Here is a 25,853-nt window from a genome sequence, read left to right as displayed (position 1 = left end):
TAGTTTTAAAAAATATATATAAAAAGCTAAATAGATGTTTTACAGTCTGGTGTACATAAAATGGTTCAGTGCCGAGGTTTTAAGCTTGAGAGAAAACTGGATATAATTCTGCTGAGCATCTCAAAATTCTTTTTATTTTCAATCACATGAATGCAGCAAATTTTTTGGTAAACCATTACCTTCAATAATCACCCTTTGCCCCTGGGCTTGCTCGTTGTTTCACAATCATAGCTCTCAATTATTCTAGCTCAGCCAAGTCCATGACCAGTTATCTGCTATTAATCAGCATGAAAGGACCCCCTCCCATCAGACACAAGGCCAAAACCCAGTCAGGATTATAGAAAAAATAGAAACTTTCTCATCCTGCCTAGTCCTTTTTTCTCAGTTTAGGTCAGGTCCACAAGAGTTTAGACTCCAGCTTTTCATTCAGGGTGAGGATCTGTTTGTTTGATAAGACTGTCTTTCAATCCCTTTTAGTCACATTTCTACAATTTAGGATTTTGCCATTAGTTGTCTGTGATGTAATATTCATTGTAATTCAACAGTAATAGATAGGGGGTTGTCATATGCAAATCCCCTAACCTGAAAATCTGACTCATCTCTTTAATAGGGGTTTAATCACCTTAACAGTAGGGGTCTAATAACCTTTTCAGTCTCACTATGACTTTCCCCAGGCTTGCATCTGGTATTACACTGCCTTTTCCTATTGTAGTTCATTTCAATGGCACCATACGCTTTCTCTCCCCTCCCCATCCCCCATCTTACCAGGAAAAGGGATTTTAGAAATAACTATGATTGCATTCTGTTTTAGAAATGTCCTTTTGAGTCCACACTTCAGTCATTCAAACTGCATTCATGCTTTTTGGGAGTAATATTGAGTAGCCCACACAATTACAAAATACAAGTACATATGTCCTTTTAGCACATATACTTTACAATTAATTTTCAAAGATAAACTACCAAGGCCAGCCTTGAGGCTCAGGTGGCAACTACGGTACTCTGCCATGTTGAAATTCCCCAGTTTAAATCCTGAGATAGGTCTTCCACTCCCTGAGTTGATAGAGGCAGCTTTTAGCCCTTGGTTTTACCTGGGTAACTCTTCAACTACCTAGGTGAAATCTTTTGAAAACCTTCTTTTAAGAGGGTAATTTTCAAAGCCATTTCTGTGGTAAAAACAGTGCTTTACCAGCAGAAATGGGCTTTTAGAGTGCAGCAATTATGGAGACAGGTGACAGAGGTTTTAGTTATGGGTGTAAGCCTTTGGGCTGTGGCATGGTTGACTAGGCCCTTGCCGACAGCTGGTGGACTCGCTTTGGCTAGGAGTAGAGCTGGGGCTTCACCTATACCAGCCTCATTCCCACAGGTTGAGCCTTTAGGTTTCAGGGGCCAGCAGGGCTTAGGTGAGAGTCCAGCAAGAAGTGGTCAGATGAAGCTGAGACAAGGGCAGAGGTAAGGGCTGCCAGTAGCAACGGTATCCAGGTCCAGGCAGGCAGCGAGCAATCTGTATCCAGGTCCAGGCCAAGGTTGGGGCAAGCAGAAGTCGGTGTCGGTAGCAGGGATCAAAATCAGAAGTCAGGCAGAGACAGACTGACATGACAAGATAGGGCAGAGGGGCCAAGATAGGGCAGAGGGGCCAAGATAGGGCAGAGGGGCCAAGATACAAGCAGGGCAAGGTAACGGAGAGGCAGGTCAGGGCAAAAGAATGAGGCAAGGCAGGACAAAGAGGAGGAAAGTAGCATGTGCACTGCAACACAGGAGGATCTGATGCTGAGGTGTCAGTAAGGTGGATAGCTGGGGCCTTTATAGTGGGGCATGGACATCATCATGAAATGGTGCCTTGGATATGTTCCCACTGCGGAGTCTGTAAAAGGAAGGCGAGTGCATGCACCCGTGCATATGGGCGTAAATGGGAGCAGTGGCGTCTATGCCAGAACAACGGAGACATGGTATCAGGGCGGGCTGGTGGTGTTGGCGGTGAGTGCAGCCAGTCATGGGGCCTTCTCACTGTTGGACAAAGGTTACAGTATCCTCCCAAGTCCTTTCCCAGGCTTCTGAGTAGAGCGTTAATGGAATTCTGTAGTGAGTTGGGGGGCTTGAAAATTGGCAGCAGGTTCCCAATTGTTTTCTTCAGGGCTGAATACTTTCCATGCAATGAGGTAGTGGAGTTTGTTCCAGATTTGTCGGGAGTTGAGGATATCCTGGACTTCATATTCGCTGTCCTCTTCTGAATTTACCTACAGTGGTTTGGGGGATCTCATGAGGACCATAGCAAAAGTACAGGTTTGAGAAGTGAGACATGGAGCAAATTGTGAACCTTGAGGGTAGGTGGCAGCTTTAGTTGATAAGCCACTGGTCCAATTTGTTGAATGATTGGGAATGGCCCAACAAACCATAGCGAGAACTTGATAGATGGATTCTTGAGTTGTAAGTGGCGGGTACTTAGCCATACCAAGTCTCCAGATTTGAGATGAGTTGCCAGCTGGGGTTTCTTGCTTGCTTGTTTATGGTATTTCTCAGTGGCTGAGGTCAGGAGTTGCTGGGTCCTTTGCCACAATTCCTTAAGGTCTTGGCTCATGATGTGAGCTGAGTGGCATGGAACTGTTATCGAAATAGGGAGTGGCACCCGTGGATGTCTGCCAAATACGAACTGGAATGGAGATGATACCGAGGAGTCTCCAACATGGTTGTTGTGGTAGAACTCTGCCCAGGTGAGGAGAGATGCCCAATTATCCTGCCGTTTGTTGACAGATCCACAGGAATCCCTTAAGGATTTGTGATACATAGATAAGTCCAAAAAATTCCAAACTTCTTGCATGGGCCTTTCCAAAGTGAGTTGTGAATTGCACTCCCTGATCTGAGAGGATGTGTTCAGGTAACCCATGGAGTCAGAAAATATGCTGGAAAAAGAATGAGCCATCTTCAAGAATCGGTCCACCATGACCCAAATGGAAGTTTAGCCATTAGAGAGAGGAAGGTCAGTGATGAAGTCAATAGCCACATCAATCTAGAGTTTCTCAAGGTCTGACAATTGCTGTAACAGCCACCAAGGGTCAGCGTGGGAGCTCATCTTAACTGCACAATTGGGACAGGACTCTTCATAATGCTGCACATTACACATTACTTGAGGCAACCAGTAGTGGCAAAGAAGCAGCTCCATAGTTTTGGTGACTCCAGAGTGATCTGCCAGTTAGGAATCATGGGCAGGTGTTTGGAAACCACTGTCTTCCTGGGAGAGACAGGTACTGCCGTGGTGATTATGATTCTTGCTGGATCAATGATGTGGTGAGGAGGTTCTATGGAATCCTCTTTCTTGAAGGAGTGCTAAAGGGCATCAGCTCACTAGTTCTTTTCTGCTGGTCGGTATCAGAGTTTAAAATCGAAGCAGTTGAAGAAAAAGACCACTGGGCCTGATGTGGGTTTAAGTACTGCTGCTGTTAAAGATACTGCAAATTTTTACCATCTGCAAAATCTTGACTGGGTATCCAATAGATGACGCCACTCCTCCAGAGTCAGTTTCACTGCCAGGAGCTCTTTGTCCCCAGTGGTATAACTCCTTTTGGTGAAAGTGAATTTCTTGTAAAAGAAGAAGCAAGGCATGAGGGTTCCTTTATTGTTGTGTTGAGAGCAGACAACTCCTACCCCAGTGGTAGAGGTATCTACCTCCACAATAAAGAGTCTACATGGATCCAGGTGTCAGAGACAGGGGTCTCTGGGGAATGCTTGCAGAAAATGACAGAAGGCTTGAATTGCCTCTTCAGACCAATGTCTGGTGACAGTGCCCTTTTTTGTAAGAGCGGTAAGGGGCAGCCAAAGAGGAATATCCATGCCCATACTGCTGGTAGTAATTGGCAAAGCCAAGAAATCATTGCAGGCCTTGAGCTAGACAGGTTGGGGCTCTCTTGAATTGTCTTCACTTTCTCTGGGTCTAGGTACAGACCACAATGGGAGATAATATAGCCCAGGAACAGCAGTTCATCCTGCTCGAAATTACACTTTACGAGTTTGGCATATAAGTGATTCTCTCGGAGTCTCTGCAGTACTTGTTTCACATGCTCACAATGCTGTGTCAGGGAACAAGTAAAGATGAGAATATCATCCAGACATACCACGACATGAGAGTAAAGGAGGTCCCTGAAGATCTCATTGATCACATATATTGGAAGATGGAAAGGATGATGTAAAGGCCAAATGGCACGACCAGATATTCATAATGGTCATCACGGGTGTTGAATGCTGTTTTCTACTCATTCCCCTTCCGTTTCCAGATGAGATTGTAGGCTCTCTTGAAATCTAATTTTTTAAAGATTCATGCCCCATGCAGGTAGTCGAACAGTTCCGTAATCAGGAGCAGTGAATATCTGTTTTTGCAGGTTATAGTATTGAGGTCCCTATAAACAATGTACGGCCTGAGGGAGCCATACGTCTTGCCCACAAACAAGAATCCTGCCCCTCCAGGAGATGTTGAAGGGCAGATAAAACCTTGCTCCATGTTTTCCTGGATGTAACTACACATGGCTGCTGTTTCAGGGGCAGATAGAGGGTGGATGCTGCCCTTAGGGGGCATCTTACCTAGGACCAGGTCAATCACCTGCTCACCACTTATTAAATTTTTCCTGACCAAATTATCTATTAACAAACCCATAATTATTCTTGGTGACTTCAACTTACACATTGACTCTACCCCCTACTCGCCTGCCTGCTCCTCAACCATTGATGCACTATCATCACTGGGTCTCAATCAAATTATCAATGGCCCTACGCACAAAGCAGGTCATACACTAGACCTAATCTTCATCAATACCAATTTTTGGTCTAACCACCAAACGAAGATATCAAAAATACTACGGTCAGACCACTCTATCATCCACACAAATCTATTTTCAAATTATAAACATACCACAAGAAAAAACACAATCAAATCCTTCTCCTATCGCCACCTTTCTGCATTGAAACTCTTCAAGCAAATCTTCAAACTGAACTAACAAATATAGATCTATCAAACACAGAAAATGCAACATCTTCCTGGATCACCATAACGAAAACAATAGCAGATAAGATAAATCCCATAATAACAAAAATTATAAAAGAACCAAAAAATCAAAATCTCTGGTACAACAAAAACATCAAAGCAGCCAAAAGGAAACTCAGAAAAATAGAGAAATTATGGAGAAAAAACAAAACAACCACACTACTAAATGCATACAGAACACAACTAGCCGAATATAAAAAATTCATCCATAAAACAAAAAAAGATTTCTACACCAAAAAAATAACCAAATACCAACAAAACCCTAAGATGCTCTTTAACATAGTAAAAAGCCTAATAAAATCATCTTTCGACAATCAATCACTTTCAACACCAAAGATCAACAGCAATGACTTCGCAGACTTCTTTAATGAAAAAATCAAAATCCTCATAAAGAACAACCTAAAAAATGACTCACAAGACCAGAAATTACTGAACATTCAAACAAAAACCTGGTCCAACTTTGAAACAGCAGCTTCCTTAGAAATCCAAATGATCATTAAAAAAGTGAACCCAGCTAAACACCCTATTGACGCCATACTCATTATAACAATAAAAAATCTCGAACCACCAATAACCAAGACATTAACTAAAATTGTAAACCTTTCCCTCATGGAAGGAAACTACCCAGAATGCCTAAAATTGGCAATCATCAAACCCATTCTAAAAAAGAATAATCTAGATCCAGAAAACCCACTGAACTACAGACCCATATCAAACCTCCCATTCATTGCCAAAATCATTGAGAAAGTTGTCCACACTTGACTCACTGACCATAGATGAAAACAACATCCTCCTACCTGCTCAATTTGGCTTCAGAAAGCAACTGAACACTGAAACCCTACTACTTTGCAATTAATGACTTCATACTCAAAGGTTTTGAAAAAGGCCAAAGTTACCTTCTAATCCTGCTCTACCTATCAGCAGCCTTTGAAACAGTAAATCACTCCATATTGATTAATGGTCTATCTGAAATAGGAACTAACAAAACAACCCTTCAAGGGTTCTCCTCGTACCTGTCACAAAGATCCTACCAAGTGCTACTTACTGATTCCCTCTCAAAGAAAATCAACCTAAACACTGGAGTTCCCCAAGGATCCGCTCTTTCAGCGACGCTCTTTAACATCTATCTGCTCCCATTATACCACTTCCTTTCAAATCTGAATCTAACCCACTTCATCTATGCTGATGATATTCAAATATTAATCCCAATAAAAAAATCACTAGAAGAAACATACAAATTAACAGCCAATTACCTAAACAGCATAAAGGAAATACTAGCCAACTTAAAACTCATCCTCAACTTCGACAAGACTGAATTAATATTACTAGACAGAAAGAACAACTCTCCTCAAATACCACCGCTCAACCTCATGAACCAAAATTCGATCATATCTCCAATCAATCATGCCCGCAACCTCGGAGTAATAATTGACAGAGAACTTTCATTCAAAAACCATATATCAACAAAAATCAAAGACTGTTATCATAAACTACTTACACTCCGTCATCTAAAACCTTTTCTCTCCATCAATGACTTCATATCAGTCCTCCAATTACTAATTTTCTCCAACATAGACTACTGCAACTCTCTTCTTCTCAACTTACCTCTAAACACCATTCGCCCACTCCAGATCCTGCAGAACGCAGCTGCAAGAATCCTCACAGGATGACCACATCACCTCAAAGCATGACCACATCACCCCAACACTTATTTCACTTCACTGGCTACCAATAAGATACAGGATTGAATACAAAGTCCTATCCATCCTACATAAAATTATATATGAAGAACAAGAAAATTGGCTAAGCCCCTATATACAACTACATACCCCAAGCAGAAACCTTAGATCAGCAAATAAGGGACTCCTAAAAACACCACCAACACACTCAAATCAACTCACTTCAACCCAAAAAAGAGCAATCTCCCTTGGTAGCCCAAAACTTTGGAACTCCCTACAGACTAAGCTCAGAACTCAAGAAAACCTAAAAACCTTCAAAAAGGAGTTAAAAATGTGGTTGTTCAACAAAGCATACCAACTCACCCAATGAACAACACAACATCATCGCTCCCCAATCCAACCTCATGAATAAATAAATGAAATTCATCACATCTAGGTTTTCATAAATAAGAAATGAAACAAAAAACTGAACTAAATCCTTACAAATTATCCCCTATGCTTAACAACAGTTTGTACTTTGCATCCCTTGTTTAACCCCCCTTATCCCTGTAACCTTATTTTTGTAAACCGTTATGATGGCGTTATTTTGACGTTTCCGAATGATGGTATATAAAACTCATTAAATAAATACAAATAAATAAATACATTCCGTCAGTCATAAGACCTATAGAATGGCAGTGTCTCCACATGATTTTTTACTAAAATCATCAGCAGATGCTGTGTACTGAGATGGAAGACCTGGAAGGTATGAAATGAGTCTGAGCTAGGGTTACCAGTTAGACAACCCAAGAGAGACATCATTGCTGACAGGAGGGTCCCCAGAAGGCAATCTGCAGAGTGTCTAATGTATGGATTGATTATAGAGAATGAGCCAAGGCAAGTCAAGGATGATGGGATTGACTGCTTTGGATAAGATGTAGAAGGAGATATTTTCCTTGTGTAGGAGCCCCATTTGGAGTGTGATAGGTAGGGTGGACAAGGGCAGGCGACCAGACAGGGATTTGCCATAAACTGAGGATATAGTAACTGACTTATCCAGGGTTGCTGAAGGGAGGTTGTACTGGTGAACCAAGGCCTCATCTATAAGTTGCTTCCAGCTCCTAAATCCAAGAACACTTTGGTTTGCAGCTTGGTATTTTGAGAGAAGAGGTGAACTGGCACGAGCAACTGAGCAGAGTGTGAGGGCCAGTCTAAGGTTGCCTCTCCATCCATCCCCAGGCTCAGAAGTTTGTCCTTTTTGGGACAACTGCTGGTGAAGTGCCCCTGAGCTGCACAATAGAGGGCAGAGGTTAAGCTGCTGATGCCTCTGTTTCTCTTCCTCAGTGAGACAGGATCTGCCGAGTTGGATGGGGAAAGGCATGCAAGTTGTTGTGGTGACCAGAGGCCAACTTAAGCACCAGTCTGAAGTGTCGGTGGGACATCTCCTTCTCTGGGGCTTGCTTCTGGAAGTGGAAGTCTACTTGTATGGCCAAGGCAATGAGATTCTCCAATGCGAGTGGCAGGTCCTGACCCACTAACTCATCTTTGATACATTCCACCAGACACTGCCAAAAGACAGCATTCAGGCTATCTTTGTCCCAAAGGAGTTCTGAGGCCAAGGTGTGAAATTGGATGATGTAATCACCCACAGTGCGGCTGCCCTGTCTGATACGGAGCAGCTCTGTAGCCATGGATGAAGCCTAACCACGGTCATCGAATACCTGCTAAAATTATCAGAGGAATTTAACCACCTGAGGGGAGCCATTTCTAAAGTGGTGATGCCCAGGCTAGGGCAGGCCCAGCTTGTGGAGACAGCATAAAGTTCACCTTAGTTCAATCTATGGGAAAGTTGCTGGCCTGCAGCTCAAAGTGCATTTGCATTAGTTGATGAACACCTGGCAGGTCCTGAGGTCCCAGTCATATCTATGTGGTGGTGGAAGGTGCGGCATGGATTCTAGATGTTGAGCAGGGACAGCTGGAGAAGATGCCAGTGGAGGCACAGATACACAATCTTCAGGGATTCTAATCAGGCCACCAGGCCTTGAAGAATGCTGGTCATATTGTTGAGCTGGTCTTGCTGTGCTAGACCCAAACAGCCAATCCTGAGAGAGCCTGAGCCGGGAACAAGTCCACCGAGTTCATGGCATCAGCAAACTGTTACAGGTGTGAGCCCTTGGGCTGTGGTGTGGTTGTCGCAGACTAGCAGGTGACCTACTAGGCCTACACCAAATGGACTCGCTCTTGCTTGGACTGGAACTGGGGCTTCAACTATACCAGCCCTGTTCCCCACAGGTTGAGCCTTTTTGGGTTATAGAGGCTGGCAGGGCTTAGATGAGAGTCCAGCAAGAAGTGGTCAGACGAATTAGAGACACGGGCAATGGTATCCAGATCCAGACCAAGGTTGGGGCAGGTAGAAGTCCAGAGGAGAAGTCGGTGTCCTTAGCAGGGGCCAAAACCAGGAGTTAGGCAGAGGCAGACGGACACAACAAGATGGAGCACAGGGGCCCAATCCACAGACAGGGCAAGGTAACAGAGAGGCAGGTCAGGACATGAGAACAAGGCAAGGCAGGCAAGAAGGAGGCAAGACAAGACAACAGGCATGGAGGACAGTTGCAACATGCACTGCAATGCAGGAGGACCCAGTGCTGAGGCATCAGCAAGGTGGACAACTGGGGACTTTATAGTGGGGTGTGTATAACGTCATCAAATAGTATCACAGCTCTGTTCCCATTATGGAGCCTGTGAAAGGAGGGACTGCACGTGAGTCCACACCTATGGACATGAATGGGAGCAGCGGCATCTGAGCAATGACAAAGGAGACATGGTGTTGGAGTGGGCCGGCAGTGAGTGAGGGCCTTCCTGTGGCCGGCAAAACGTTACAGTTCCCAAGCATAAGTCTGGAGTCATTCCAGTGAATGCAGACAGAAGACACCGTACTCAGCAACCAATAGCAGCTTTACATGGCTTGTTGGATAAACACTGAGAAGTTTTCTCTAAAAATGACAACAATTTGGGATACACTGAAATAGTAAAGCACTCAATCAGCACTAGATTGGCCAGTCCTATCAAATAAACACACTATCAGAAATTAGAAACAGCCTATGCAATGGCTGCTTGGACCTCCAACCTGACTGATTGAACCTCCAAAAGCTATTGAGGTCCATATTCAGTAGGCAGGTTAGTGGACTAGATAGCCAACTAAATTTAGCCAGATAACTTGTCTCATATATTCAGTGGAAGAAACCTCCCGCTGAATATACCAGCCTAAAGTTATCTGGGTACATGTAGCCTAAAAAAACAGCTACATATAACTAAAAAAAACCTATAGCCAGGTAGGTTTTTTAGTTATGTGGCCATGTGAGGCCAGATAAAGTGCTACCTAATCAGATATTTTGAAAAGAGATCTGGGTAAGTAGCACTGTCATCAACAACTGAATTAAAGCATGTGAGTTATCCATCTACATGGCTTTTAAATATTGACCTTATTATGACATTAAGCAAAAGGGGCTCTGTCAAAACCGGAGATCATGTTCTGATTAGAGCGTGCAAATTTGCAAGCAGACATAAGATATATGACATCTGGAAAGAAAATCTGCCATGCCTGTGCGTAAACTTGCACGTGAAGGGCCACTACATCCGCAGTGAGAAGAGGCGTTCCCGAGGGTAAAGCTGGGGAGGTGTCTTGCACTTATGAAATACTTTTGAATTTTAAAAAGTATGCGTGTATTTTTGCTTAGAAAACCTACCCACAGAAATTAGCAGGTGTAAATGTGAGTAATTTTTCTGACATAATTTTCAAAGTGCAAAGCAGATGCATGCTCTTACTTTGAAAATGTATGCAAAATCTGTGGATAAAAATTACCTGCAAACTTTGCACCAGTGCACATAGTTATAAATTACCCTCGCAGGGGGCCATTTTCTAACCTCCCATATAGGGATAAAATTTGAGGGTACTTTTTACCCACAGACTTTAGCCCAAATTTTCAAAACAGAATTACAAATATTCAGGTTTGCTAGATACATGCGGAGACATACATAAACAAAATTACAGCTGCTCATGAGCAGCTGTAACTTTGTGCGAGTAAATTTACATGCATACTTTTTAAAATCAAATGTATACATGTAAATTCTTTCCCCATCCCACATCTATGAAATCAAGTTTTGCGCGCACTTTTACATGCAGAAGCTCCGGGTTGATTTTCAAAGCACAATTTACATGTGCATGCAATTTTATATGCACATGCGTGGAAATGCCACTTCTTCTGCATAAGAAGAGGAATTTTGCTAGGCACACGCGCCAACACAAATACCCATTTCCCCAGTACGTTCCCAGTTTGCCCTGGTAAAGGATAGGACTTCCTAACCCCCCTAGCTAGATAGCCTCCCTTTTACCCTATTAGCCACGATCCTTCAAACATCGCTGACTAACCCTGATTTTTTTATTTTAAAACTTACACATCATCCATAACAGAAATAAAGTTATGCGGTAGGGGACCCCGACGCGTGCTTGTGCGCATAAATATTTATGCGTACATTTTAAGTGATCTTCCAGGAACACCCATACCCCCCACACCCCCTTTTTTTTTAAACTTTTTTATTTGTGTACCGAGAGATACACGCAAACTCAGACACTTCTTAAAATGCACGCAATGTGCGCCGGCCCCAGACATGTGCGTATCTCCCCACTTTGGCGCGCGTAGGCCTTTTAAAATTCTCCTTTAAATGTCTATTGAAATACCCAAGAACAATATTTGCTAGTACTTATGCTGTAAAATCTTTATCGCAGAAATTATTAGAGCTTGATAAAGAGTGGATATTGGACTATAAAGCAGGGAAGAATGCTGGGACACCCCTTGTGTGTAGTAATGCTTGCAACGTCACCCCCTACCACTTTTATCTGTACATAATATACTCTATAGCATGTCTGTAAACAACTTTCTGAACAGATCTCATATGGACCATAAGCTATGTTTGTAGATTGAATCTATAGATAAAGTATTCATTGCATGTTACAGAAAAGTGAACTCATCCACAAATACTGGTGGTTAATTTCCAGCCAGGTGAAAATAGCCCTTTGGCAGGATAATATATTTCAGACCCAAGCTGCATTGAGTTAGCTTACCTTGAAAAGGGTTTTTTGCCTCTAATGAAAGCATCCATTTTCCTACTTCTAATGAGAGCATCCATTTTGTACTGCAGCAGAAAGCAGCAAAATCCCACTGTGGGAAATGGAGAACATGCTGACACTACTTCCTGCACTGCAGTAAGTAGCCCTCTTTAAGGTAAGCTCACTTACCATCTGTTTGGTTCTAAAACTTGTTGTCCAACCAGGGAATACGTTCAACTACAGAACAATTAGCAGGCATGACGTCTGAGCATGAGATTCCCTTTAGCCATGTGTGGAAGGTGCACACTCAGCAGTACTTAACAGTAAGAACTCCAAAGCATGCATGCATTTCTGCCATAATACAACTGACTTAAGGTTACTTGCAGAAAAATGAATCCAGCTTAAGAAAAATATACAGCAATGCAATGGCTCAACTAAGTAAGGAAATAGACTGACAGAATAACCATCCCAATGGGCTATGGATTTGCTAGCTAAGACACTTGTGTGGAATGAAGCTGCTTCATTTCTAAGCCTTGTCACTTCTCCTCCCCCCTAACCTGCTGGGCTTCCATTGCAGAAACACATTCTCTGAACTCTCCTGTGGTTCAGCTAAGCACCAGAGAAAGCTGCAGCTACCTACCTTCCCATTCTCAATACATCCAGCAATTCTTATGCTAATGGCTTATGGAGTAAACAGCTCAAACAGACAAACAAATAAAGAGAAGCTCATCTAATTATATAAACAAAGAAAAATTATTTGTTCATTTACAAAAACAAAACAGAAAGTAAGTACTGCACTGCTCACATTTGTGGTTTTCATTTCTATGGTTGGGTGGGGACCGTGGAGATCGTGATTCTTGGTCTCTGCTTTCTTCCCCCTCTTCATCAGCTAGATGAGTGTGAGCATAATGGTAGCTGAGCCCTGGTCGGTTCTTGTAACGCTTACCGCAGACTAAAACAAAACCAGAAAGGTGGAAAGCAGATTTAGTACCTTCATGCCTTTATACCCCCATGCTGTTTTTACACAGTAGTGGTTCATAATTATTTTTTGTAGTTCAAAAACGTAAAACACAAAATAATTAGATTTCCCAGAAAATGTACCATTTTCAATATTTAAACTTTCAGTATACAGGAAACAAGTAATGCTTGTTAAAAATGATTTTTAAAAAAATTATAAATTAATTTAATTTTAAAATATGTTTCATACAAACATATGGGAATCACAAAAAGCTTTATGCAGAAACACAGTAAACAGAAGAAAAAGACCAACCTAGTCCATCTAGTCCAGTGGTTCTCAATCCAGTCCTCAGCACATACCCAGCTAGTCGGGCTTTCAGGATATCCACAATGAATATGCTTCAGACTGATTTGCATACAGTGGAGACAGTACATGCAAATCTATTTCATTAATATTTATTGTGGATATCCTGAAAACTTGATAATCATTGATCTATAGTTTGTCCTGTTGTGATTCTTCTAATTTGAGTGCATGAGTATATACATTTTTATACTTAACCCAATATTAGTTCTCCATCCCCAGATTCTTTTACTTGAATTTTTAACCCCTTTTCTACTACTGCCCTCCATATCAGTTCTAAGGGTGCCCAGAATTTGTTAAAGTAATGGCCTCTACCATCTCCAGTTATAGGCCATAATAGTCCTGGTCATATTCCTCTATGGTTCTTTAAAAAACCCAATAATATTCTAACACCCAGGTATCCTTTAATATCTTATTATTACATTTTCTAATAATCCACATAGCTATGAAAATAAGAAAAGCCATTGTCCAAAGCATCTGGCCTCCCCATGTTCAGTGAAGCTTGGATTTTGATCATGGTCACTCCATGCAGATTACCCCAGTGTTTTCTTGGAAGCCCAATGCAGCCATACCACTGCTATTAGATTCATAATGGCCATGCCATGCAGCTTACTCCAATGCCTTCTTGGAAGCCTGTTGCAGTCAAGCCACTGCTATTTATTGCAGCAGTAGCATGGGATCTTCTTAGTGTTTGGGTAATTGCCAGGTTCTTGTGGCCTGGTTTGGCCTCTGTTGGAAACAGGATACTGGGCTTGATGGACCCCTTGGTCTGATCCAGCATGGCAATTTCTTATGTTCTTATGTTCTTTTAGGGTCATAACTGCCATTCTATGCAAGTTACAGTTCAGTACAGAATGCAGTAAACTCAACATATCAATATACTTGATCTGATAAGGTTTTTTCTACTCCTTTGTACTTCCAACTCAATCAGAACCAGGGCTGGGATCTGGCACATATGTGGATTTGTTCCCTATTTTATATCCTCTCTCAACAAAACTAGTAAGATCATTGTAGTGACACCCAGGATCCATGCACCAAGGCTCCTTAAGCAATGATTATGACTTTCACCCTCCCACACCTGGGGGCTACAAACACTGCTTCCTCAGCATCCGAAGCCCCAGCAAACCCACAGAATGGAAAATCTCTCTTGGGGATTGAACTAGGGACCTTCTGCATCACAATGCACAGCTCCTGTCAGCTGAGCCACCAGACCACAACCTGAAAAGGTTTTAAAAAGAGCAGTCGTACATAAGTGAGAAGATATGTCTTGAGACATAATTTGAAGAATGAAAGAGACGCTGATGTATCATTCCAAATACACAGTACAGAAGTAAAGAAAAATCAGTGATCCATCTGTAGCTAGATAAGAACTAAATATAAAAAAACCAACCCCAAACCCACCCCAACCCTTCAGATTTAATTAATTACAACCCCCCTCCAAACTTGCTTAAAGTCCCTGGTGGTCCAGCGGGAGTCCCAGGAGTGATCTCCCCCTCTCAGGCCATTGGCTGCCACTAATCAAAATGGCACCAATGGCCCTTTGCTCTTACCATGTGATGGGGCTATCGGTGCCATTGGCCGGCCCCTGTCACATGGTAGGAGCAATGGATGGCCTGCACCATTTTTTAAGATGGCACCAGCCGTCCATTGCTCCTACCATGTGACAGAAGCTGGCCAATATCACCGATAGCCCCTGTCACATGGTAAGGGGAATGAGCCACCGGCGCCATTTTGTTTACTGGCAGCTGATGGCCTGAGAGTGGGAGATCACTCCCGGGACTCCCGCTGGACTACCAGGGACTTTAGGCAAGTTTGGGGGGGGGGGTTGTAATTAATTAAATCTGAAGGGTTGAGGTGGGTTTGGGGTTGGGTTTTTTTGTGTGTGCCCTTTCTCCCCCCCCCCGAAAACAAATATCACCTTGCAACCTTGTCAACACAAACAAGTAACTAAGGAGACTGCCAATTTCTAGCTAACGAACTGCTCCCCAATTGACACTTTTTAACTTACTGGTAACATTTCTAATTAGTGCACACTAACTCCAAAATTAGGAAACTGGTTAGTGCGCACTAACGGGACTTAATGCACACTAACATCCAGTTAGTGCATACTAAGTCCGTAAATCATGCATCATGCTACACTGTGCACATTATCTCATACATTCTGTTAAAAGTAGTAACTGCCGCATCATGCAGGTTACGCCCTTCCTGTCGCTTACAAACTTGCTACAGTACAAAGCATACATGGTTACTTGCTAGGGATATGCTTTCATTTGTGATGAAATAGGAAATAGAAAAAGCATGTGCAAATTTGTTCATGCCACCCACAGCTAAGAGAAGTTATAGTAAATACTTGTTCTCATTAACACTCATTTTGGAGAGCAACAGAATCCTGTCCCAGTTAGCAACAATCACATCTATCAAATTTCCATTCTATTGGTCCTTCCTGACATTTGTCTTCTCTATCAATCAGTATCCCTCAGTGAGGGCCAGATTTAGGCATAGGCGACATAGGCATGTGCCTTCGGATCCAAATTCTGAAGGTGCCCAAAAAGTGGGACTCCCCTTGCTATTGTCTGATTTCTGGGGGAAAAATCTACAAAACTCTGGTTCTCTAATGGGTGCCATAATTTTAAATCTGGCGCTGCCCACAATAAAATAATGCTCATATTGCAAAGTATGTTTTTTATTTAAATAATCCAAAACATATGCAAGTTTTGTTAACATATAAAAAACAAGACTCATGAGGTCAGGAAAGCAAGATGGCATCCTCCATACAGAAATCCAATGTTTTACCTTTTTAGTGAAAGAGTAGACACTAGACTGGGATGTATTACTCTGCATCCCTAAATCAATACAGGAAGACACAATAGGAGGCAAGCCAATTGTGGGAGTAAGTAGGTAAACTTCACTTTAGCAGCACACCTCAGCATGCCTCTATTTTTGTGACAAAGACTGCAGTACTCTTATATTTAATTTGTATTCTAAGCTTATTTATGACAAACTCTGTCAACTTGCTTCAAACTGCACAGACTCAAAAACAACCCAACTCCATTTGCGTACATATTCAGTCTGCAAAGGAAAGTCAAGTTAAAATATAGATATGTTGTTTTAACAATCTGCTCTATATTAATTTATATTTTGCTTAAAATATAAAGTGATATATACACATCCCTTATTTAGCTAAAAAATAAAAATCAGCTAACAGGAACAGTGGCTTTTAAAGGAAAAACATGTGCAATGTGTCTGAGATAAGGCACATTGCAAAGAAAAGCATTATCAACTTTAAACATATAATACTGTAGCAAATTACTGTAGTTATGTACGGAAAGGCGTGACTCAAATTCTACTATATACAAACTTCCATGACTTCACAAAATACAATAAGAATATTAGGGCTAGATTCACCACACTATCACATAGGGGCATGTTTTATGATAATAGTGCACACTGCGATAACTAGGCTTAGCGCTTCGCATAGGTATTACCAGAGAGTGCGATAATCTTTTCGCACTTTGTGATAATACCACAATTATTGCAGATCCTACCTGCAACCACGAGAGAGAGAGAGAGCTTAATGCCAATGAAAAAAGAATAGTTATTTTCGGCGTTAAAACTGTGCGATATGACTTCGCAAAGTGTGAAGCCAGCTCACTTTTCCAGAAATCCTGCCCCCAACTCCTCCCCTTTTAAAAATTAGCATCGCACTATGCATTATGGTGCTTTTTGCATCTGTTAAGGCGATTTTCGCATGCGAAAACGCCTTAACACATGTGAAAAGGCCATAACAGGAGTTAGAAAATAACCCCCTTAGAGAGATAAATTTATGTATTAAACAAATTTCCATTGTAAACAATTATAAAAAATGTCAGGATTTGAAGCCAAAAAGGGCAAATTACTACTCAAGGATTTCCTTTTATACTTTAAGACAAGGGTAGGCAAACTATTCTGTGCTGGGGCCATTGTCATTCTCATCCACGACAGGGGCCTCGGGGGTTCCCTCTTGAAGCTTCTCAAGTGGAGGGTTGCCTTGGAGTCATCATTAAAACACATCTTAACTACAATAAAATAGCAATAATCATAAGAACAGGTGCAGAGCAGAACTAGGACAGTTTATATTACAACCCAACATGCAAAAAAAATATATATTCAAATTTTGTTGTCAACTCAGCAAAAGAAAATCCTGCCACTGACTTCTAGAAACTTTGTGAAGTAATGCAAACCCCTGCAAAAAAAAAAAGACATCTAGAACCATGTCATACCATACCATAACAGCACTAAATCTCAGGATTCAAACAGTAGCAACCTTATTTACGAAAAGACAACAATGCAAATATTACACACCAGGCCCAGAATACTAACACACCACCCACTGGGGTAACAGAACATGCTGGACTGCTACAAATTCCTTCATAGAAACTGCACAATAGCAGATGTACTGCACTTCATTCACATGCAGAACACAGTCCGACCCTTACCTATATAGAAATAAGGAACTGCAAATTAGAAGCAGAAATATGCAGACAAAACCAATATAGAAAGCCAGAGAAACCAGACTCTGAACAGGGGAACTCTATATAAAAAAAAAAAAGAACAAAATTAAAAAATATATTAAAAAAATGCACATTCCCAAAGATGGCAAATTCCAATTGATAAAATCTCAAAGTTTTTTTTTTTTTTTACCTTTGTCTGATTTTTTATTTTTCTAATTGGTTGGTCTGGGTCTCTTTTTTCCACTTCCCCTTGTAAGTTTTTTCTTAATTCCTTTTTTGGGGTCTCTTTTCTCTTTCTATTTTTTCTCTCGCCTATCTTTTTCCCTTCCTCCCTCACTCACACATACAGGCTCTCACTCTCACATGCATTCTCACAAACACAAGCTCTCGCTCTCATATGCTTTCACATACACACACACACACGCACACACAAATGCTTCCACTCTCTCAAACATACACAGGCTCCTACTCTCTCATACACATACACCCACACAGGCTCCAACTATCTCAAACATGCATACAAAGGCTGCCACTCTATCACACACATATACACACAAGCTTACACTCACTCATACTTACAGTCTCTTTTTTAGCCTCTGCCAGATCCCTTATTCAGCCACTGTAGGATGGGGTCTGCAGTAGCCTTCTCCTTCTTTAGGTAAGGCGGGATGGGATCCAAGGTGGCCATGCTGCAAGACCCCTTCTTCGACCATCATGGGATGGGGTCTACAATGGCCACTGTGGGAGATGATCCATGGCAGACATGCTGCAGACCCCTTCTTTGGCCGCCACAGGATGGGGTCTGCAGCAGCCCTCTTATTCTTCAGCCACTGTGGGATGGGATCCATGGTGACCATGCTGCAAAACCCCTTCTTCAACCATTGTAGATGGGGTCCACAGTGGCCAATGCAGAAGGTGGTCCATGGCGATCATGCTGCAAACCCCTCCTTTGGCCGCCATAGGATGGGGTCTGCAGAGGTCCTCTCCTTCTTCAGTTACTATGGGATGGGATCCGCAGTGGCCATGTTGCAAACCCCTTCTTCAGCCTATGTGGGATGTAGTCTATGGTGGTTCTCTCCTCCTTCGGCCACTGCAGGAGGGGATATGTGGTGGCCATGCTGCAGGCCGCTTCATCCATTATCTGGCAGCATTAGTTGGGTGAGACATTGCCCTAATGTGCCTTCAGCTTCTGGTGTCATCAAAAGAGGCCCATTGAAGCTGGCGCATCATCAAAATAGGCCCACTAATGAGCGTGATGACAGACTGACGATGATGAAGTGGCATTGTTTAGCATTGGCGAGCTGGATATAATAATGACAGTAAAATGTTATATGGGCCAAAAAATTGTGTTATCAGGCCAGTTCTAGCCCGCGGGCCTTAGTTTGCCTACCCTTGCATAAGGGGTTAATTTTCAAAAATGTTCTTTCTGCATGTAAAATCAGCATGTATGTGTGAAAGTAGCATGAACACATATATATGCTTTTTTACAAATACTGGAAGTATGTGCATACTTGCGATATCACGCATAAATGTTAACAGGGAAAAAAAGATTAAGGGGGATTCTGAGGTGGGGTTCATAAGTTCGCACACAAGTTGCTATTTTGAAAGCAGTATTTTCACATACAATATCAAACTTATCCATATGCTTTTACATCTGCTATTTATGTTGCAGAAGTGAAATACACTTGTCTTTTGTATGTAGTTTTTGGGTCGGGGAGTCTGGGTTAAGTGGTATGGGGGAGTCAGAGTGAAGTCTGGAGCTGTCGGCAAACTGATGATTGTAAGTGCATCAACAAGTACTTTCAGAAGCAGAGTATGTACATTCTTTATAACATCCACTTTTCTCCTGTCCTTGATCAAAGAATCCTGTATCATCTATGTATGCTGAATGAAGAGAAGGGAATGATATATAAAAGGAAGAGAAAATGTGGATAAAAAAAACTGATTGATGATTAAAGTTAATATACAATCCTTATACATTCTTTTTAAGTTTTATATACATTTGAACAAATGTATTTCAAACTTTAATGAAACCATTTGAGATAAAGTTAAAGTAGGACTTTACTATATTGTAGAAATGTGCATGCATTTGAAACAAATGGGTAAAATGCAACAGATGAGTCAATGTTTGTTTCATTCATGGACACCAAAATGAATGGAGGGTGCCCATGAATGAAATAATTGTCATCTCATTTGTTTATGTTTCCCATTTCAGTCTATGGCCATTCAAGTCCATGGCTGTGCTGAGCAAACAATAAGTTCAGCCAGAGTCTAACTGGTAATTATAGCTGCCACTCTGCCCACCTGCCATGCCCCAAACATACCACCTTGGGTGTCTTTCTGACACTCCATCTTCTGTGCCCCAGATGTACCACCTTGGGGGTCTTGCTGCTACTCTTCCGACCTTCCATGCTCCGGATGTACCACCATAGAGATTGTGCACCATGCTAAAGCCCTCAGCCACCTAGTTGTCTAAAATACTGGGCCTTTCCCAGCAACCCTTTTTGAGCCTTCCAAGGACCAATCCGGATCCTTGGGGGCATGGCCATGTTCCGGACTAACAATCAAAGGCACCAGCTCTTAAGAGATCTGATTCTGAAGACAGACAATAAACATATACAGAGCATAGCAAAACCCTCTCAAGCTGATGCAATGAGACACATGCAAAAAATGGGTGACCAATTTGAGCGCCCATTTTCCTAATGCATGCGCAACCACATCCCCTGTGCGCCTGATGCAGTATTCAAATGAGCATAAAATCGGAGTGGTGGAGACAAGGCTGCGCTAATGGAGAAATGAGAGTCTATGGCGCTCAAAGGTTTATTGGATCAGGTGCAAGGACATCTACATTGGGTGGTCCTAAGAAAAGTGCATCGTTTGTCTGAAATTGTGCAAATCTGCAATGCCTGTTTACCAAAAGGAAAGGAATCACCTACGATTTTTTAAGATGTCCTTTAGCTAATCATCATGCTCCACTCCACTACTCCCTACATATATTTTTTTTATTTTTTGTTATAACCCAAATAACTAAATCTTTTACTGATCTCTCTAAACAACCCTACCCCTACAAGGGGCATATTTATCACAACAGAGAGGACCACATTTTTTCTGTTTCTTATAAGCCCTTGACTGCAATTAAACTTTACGCCACCCCCAGAGCTGGAGTTAATTTTTCCCATGTAAAAAAATGTGCACTGGACACCAAGCCTTTGGGCGTGCTTTCCTGCATCAGGCGGTAATAGCTAATGGACGCCGAGCGCTAAGTTTTTTGTAAACCGGCCTGATGTGTTCCACGAAGGTCGGTATATTAAAAGTGTCAAATAAATAAATAAATAAATAAAGAAATATCTGGTTCGTGTTTGTTAGGACGCACTAATCTCTGCTTTGCACCTCTCATGCTGGTTGATTTTAAAAGACTTATGTGCGTGACTCAGCCTGGCACGCACTGCGCAAATTTTAAAACCTACGCAAGTACGCGCGTATCTCACGGTAGGCACATAAAACTTTTTCTCACCAAAAGGGGCATGGCATGGGTGTGGTCTAGGTGGGCCAGGACTGAACCATGAAGTCAACACGTAAGTAGTTATAAGCACAAGTGCGTCCCGGTATCCCCTACTGCATAATTTTACTTCTGCTAAGGACGGCCTGTAAGTCATGTAACAAAAAAACAAGAGGCTAGTCAGTGGGGTTTTAAGGCTCGGGGCTAATAGGATAAAAGGGGGGCAAGTTAGCTAGAGGATTTAGGAAGACCTCTCCTTTACTGGGGTGAACTGGGAAAAAGGCCTATTGCATCGCTGCGTGTACCTACTAAAACCCACCCTACTTATGCCCTTGAGATGGCATTCACGCGCACATGTATGCGCGGATAGCCGATTTTATAACAGGCACGTATGTTATAAAATTAGCTTGTCCATGTGCGTGCGCACGCGTGCAAAACTTAAATTTTACTTCATGTTGTCTTGGAGTTTGTATGCTACTCTTTCTGCTACTCTGTCCCTCTATAGTACCTGGGTTTTTTGCTGCTACCTTTGCTGCTTTGTTTTCCCCGTCATGGTTCCTTTATAATGTTCATGCCACTCTTGGTGCCACTTTGCCCCTCTCATGCTGCCTTTGGGAGTTTATGCCACTATTGTCAGTGCCCTCTTTTGGAGCTTTGGGTGTTATTGACCGTCTTGATGGTGCCTTGGAGAACTCCTGCCACTACTGGCACCCTTTTGTTTCTTTACAGTGCCTTAGGCTATTTATGTCATTTTGGTGCCACTTTGCCACCAGCTTGGTACCCTCTCATGATGTTGTCTACCCAAACGTTTCTGTAGAATTGATTAGCATAAAACTATTTTGAAGCTCCTATAGGCAGCATTGCTTCCCCCATTGACTGTAATGGTAAATAATTGAAATGAATAAACGAAAGATTTTCATGGGAAACTTATGAAACAAATAAACATGACCTAAAAATCAAACCAAAATGAAAAATTTGCCTCTTCACATGCATACTATAGTGCCAGGAAATATCAAAATGTTGGCCTCATTCATGAAATTACATTAGGACTCTCCTTCCTGAGCCTTGTTGTGAGGTACAAATACCCTATCTCAGCAGACTGATGCAAAGGATGATGTTGCCTGACTATGAATGTAAATCGCAGGTTGCATTGTAATAATGCTGTAATATAAAAAGGGTGTAGGAAGGGAGGAAGAGAAGGTGATGTGTCAGCAAAGTAGTTAGAAGATTGACAGACACAGTGGGATTACGTCTGGTAACGGATGAGGAAACCCATGCCTGGTTTAAGTACTTTAGGGGACATTTTTTAATAGCCTGCATTTCAGCCAATTTTATCAATTTTTTTTAACCCAGTTTTCTTCTGCTTCGTTTGGCTTTCAGTTCAATTGGAACTAGAGCTGGAATTTGGTGCCACGAGCCTTCATGCGCAACAATCAGGGGAATTTTATCCCATACTTTATATCTGCTCCCAACTGACTTTATTCTGTTCATTGAAGCAACAGCTATGATTGTGACAGCAATGTTATTATACATTTCCAGTATTCCTGTAAGAGCAATGCTGGGAGTCGGTAAGACATTTATGACACTCCCAGCTGGGGCTTGGGGGGATTCAGGAGTAGGGTCCTTGGGTGGAGAATGGTGGAATAGCGTTTGCAGGTGGGTGGTGAGGCAGGCGAGGATCAAGATTTTTGCTGCCAAAAACAAGAATCAAGGAGCGGGGTCCTGCCCTTAGAATGCGAGTGGCTGCTGCTGCTTTTTAAAAAGTATTTGGTGAGCTGGGGGGGGGGGGGGGAGGAAGGTGGCTACCTTATTTTATTTTAAAGTGCTTTCTGCAGTGAGGGCTGAGGGGATCGAACCTGAACGCCCTGAAATTGGGTTTTGTTTTGTTTTTTAGTTTATTTGCAGCTACTTAACCAGCTATAATTTGAATCTAGCCAATTAAGCAGCGAGTTATCTGGCCATATGCGGCTGGATAACTTTAACACTGCTCTGAGGCAGTCCTAGAGGTATCTCGCTAACTTAGCCTGATACTACCGAATCCTGGCTATGTTAGCCGGATAAATTTGTTCCACCCTAGAACATCCCGAGCCTGCCTCCTTTTATCCAGATAAGACAGTCAGTGAAGGGCTACATTTAAATGTAAGATTTCTCCAGCTAATTTGGGACTTAGCCAGACAAATCCTTTTGAATATTGACTTCATTGTTCCCATCTTAAATTTAGCAGCCATAAAATGTGAGTGCCAAAGGCACTGTGTGCTTTTCTGCTTTGCACCTGCTACTTCTGTGGGCAACCAAGTTGGGACAAAATAGCATGCATACATTTTTTGAAATGAATGTATGTGCACTGTTTTCTCCTCCAACCTAGGGGAAATCCTGTATGTGTGGAAGTTTACATGCACTGAGTAGAGATGTTTCCAGAGAAACAGATGGGGAGGGGCTTTGGACTTATGCACATTCTTTTTAGATTTTCAAAAGTATGCATGTAAATATCCTCGAAACAAATTCCTGCACACAAATTAGCAGGTGCAATTATATGTGGTAGATTTTGTGGAATAATTTTTAAAGCAAACACACACACAAGTTCACTTTAAAAATGAGTGTAATATAGGCACCTGCCAACTTTCTTATGGAGCTGAATTATCTTCCAAGAGTACAATTTTCAAAGCCATTTATACAGTGCATGTAAATGCCCATATAAATTGACCGGTCTGAAAACTGCCTCCCGTTTTCAGCTAGAAGTACAGCTGGGCTTCCACTGGTTAAAAAGAAGTAATATGCATGCATATCCACCTGTATATTGAGCAGGCAATTTTATTACAAACATTTCCTCAGGTGAAGGATCGCTTTATCCACAGAAATGGCTTTGAAAATTACCATCTTAGCATTTGTTTTGAAATGTCAGATTATTTTAATTTTGAATGTCTTACATTCTGGGATAGCTCTGAAGTTCTCTTTTAGTATTCTACTCATAAGGTCATTGACACAGTAATCTGGACTGGAAAAATGTTTCCTCACTGCAGATGGTACCTATTTCTTCTATGTGATGTGTATTCTTGTGTTGGTGTAGGTTTATTATCTTTTTTTTAGATTAGTAATTTATTGTATTATTAAATTCAATAAATGTATCAAATGTGTCAATCAGCAAAAAGTAACCAGTTGCATATTGCATAGGTAACACTTATACAATCTGTCAAACTTATAGCCTTATGCAATATAATCGCCGCTATTGGAAAGGTTAAACTTGTTCACAATTAACAAATTCAATACCCCCCCCCCCAACAATCAAATATCAATAGAGAGGAAGGTGGAGGTTTATGCTTACTGATCTGAATTTGTGGACAAGAGCTTACAGGAACATTGTTGCAGATCTATATTCAATAAAAATGATGATCAGAGCTAAAATAGCATATGAAGAAGCTATTTTGTAGACGGGGTGGACCAAATTGTCCCTAGCTACCCACATCCACAGTTACTGTGGAGACCCTCTGTTTTCAAAAGGGCAGGGGGTTTATGCACATAAAAGCTTTTGATAATCAGGCCAAAAACCAACATCATAATCTGTAAGGCACAAAGGCATGAAGAAGCTATGATAAAGGTACATCGATATAGTCACAAAACTTACCTCACAACCTTTCTTTTTTCTTCCCACACAGCTGCTAATTTCTTTTCATACTATTCGACCATTAGAATATATCATTTACAACATGTATGGTCTAATTTACTAAGCCTTTTTCATTTTCCCCAGAGACACAGAACAGGAAAAATGCCTTAGTAAATCAAGGCCTTAGAATATTTTGTAGCGAAAAGTGATGAAGTTAGATTAGTACACACTTAAAGGGACTTATAGAGTGAAAATAAAAGAAAGCACTGAGAGAAAGGAAAAAAATTGTAAGTAATATTATTATTAATAATGAGTAATTAAAAAATATTGAGAAGGACAGGAAAAAAAGTTAACTTTTGTTAAAGAGGCAACAATGGTAAAATACCTTTGTCGGATGTTTTTGAGTTATGCTTTTGTTTGTAACTATCTGAAACAGAGAAAGAAAGAAAGAAAGAAAGAAAGAAAGAAAGACAGGAAGAAAAGGTGAATCTCACAGAAAAAAAAAGGCTACAAGGCAGAAAAATCCAGCAGAAAGAAACACAAAGCAGAACAAGGAATAAAAAGAAAGAAAACATGCAAAGAGATGAGTCATACTGCAACAGGTAGCCACTCATGCAAAGAAAAAGCAATAAAATGAAACATGCAAGTCAGAGAAGCAGCATATTTTGCTGAAAGAAAGGCTGCAGTGAGGTTATGGCTGTTGCTGCACTGTGCGAGCAGAAGGGCGGGCTGGCGAGCATGAAGAACGGAGGGAAGTTACTTACTGTCACAAACATAAGGTTTATCATGGTCTTCCTGGGAAGCTATGTCATTTCTCCGTCTTCCACCTGCAGAACCACGGGCCTGCAACAAATAAGCAAATTAATGGCATATAAATATCATTTTGCAAATGCTCATGAAAGGGATCATGCTTTAAGCCTGCAGGGAACTTGCAGGTCAGCAGGTCTATATCTACAGGCCTACAAGCAAATTTTCAAAGGAAAACTCCCTGCAGTCTCCCTTTGAAAATGCACACCAACTGATGCCACAGGTATTTCAGTACCTGTGAACTTAACACAGACTTCAGAGCAGGTGCAAAGACCGTGCCGCATCTCACCTGCAAGGATTTTAAAATGAAATCGCCACAGGCAGGGCTGGCTTAAACATTTGGC

At 41.7% G+C, this 25,853-nt stretch overlaps 1 protein-coding gene across 4 annotated transcripts in view; it reads right to left on the bottom strand.

The window, feature by feature from the left end:
• The window catches only part of DPF3 (double PHD fingers 3), a 529,518-nt gene that overhangs the window by 94,838 nt on the left and 408,827 nt on the right, over nucleotides 1-25,853 (bottom strand). For all 4 annotated transcript variants that reach the window (XR_003856300.1, XM_029598728.1, XM_029598729.1 and 1 more), the window contains 2 exons: nucleotides 25,467-25,545; nucleotides 12,600-12,746 (listed from right to left, as the gene is read on the bottom strand). Coding sequence is in view for 3 of the 4 variants with exons in the window: in XM_029598728.1 (XP_029454588.1) it covers nucleotides 12,600-12,746; nucleotides 25,467-25,545 (226 nt within the window). In the remaining variant the exon portion in view is untranslated. The remainder of the gene's footprint in view (nucleotides 1-12,599; nucleotides 12,747-25,466; nucleotides 25,546-25,853) is intronic.

This window comes from Rhinatrema bivittatum, chromosome 4, assembly GCF_901001135.1.
Source record: "Rhinatrema bivittatum chromosome 4, aRhiBiv1.1, whole genome shotgun sequence".
Classification (NCBI taxonomy): domain Eukaryota; kingdom Metazoa; phylum Chordata; class Amphibia; order Gymnophiona; family Rhinatrematidae; genus Rhinatrema; species Rhinatrema bivittatum.
Note: the sequence above shows the minus strand (reverse complement) of the source record. Positions and strands in the feature narration are given on the sequence as shown.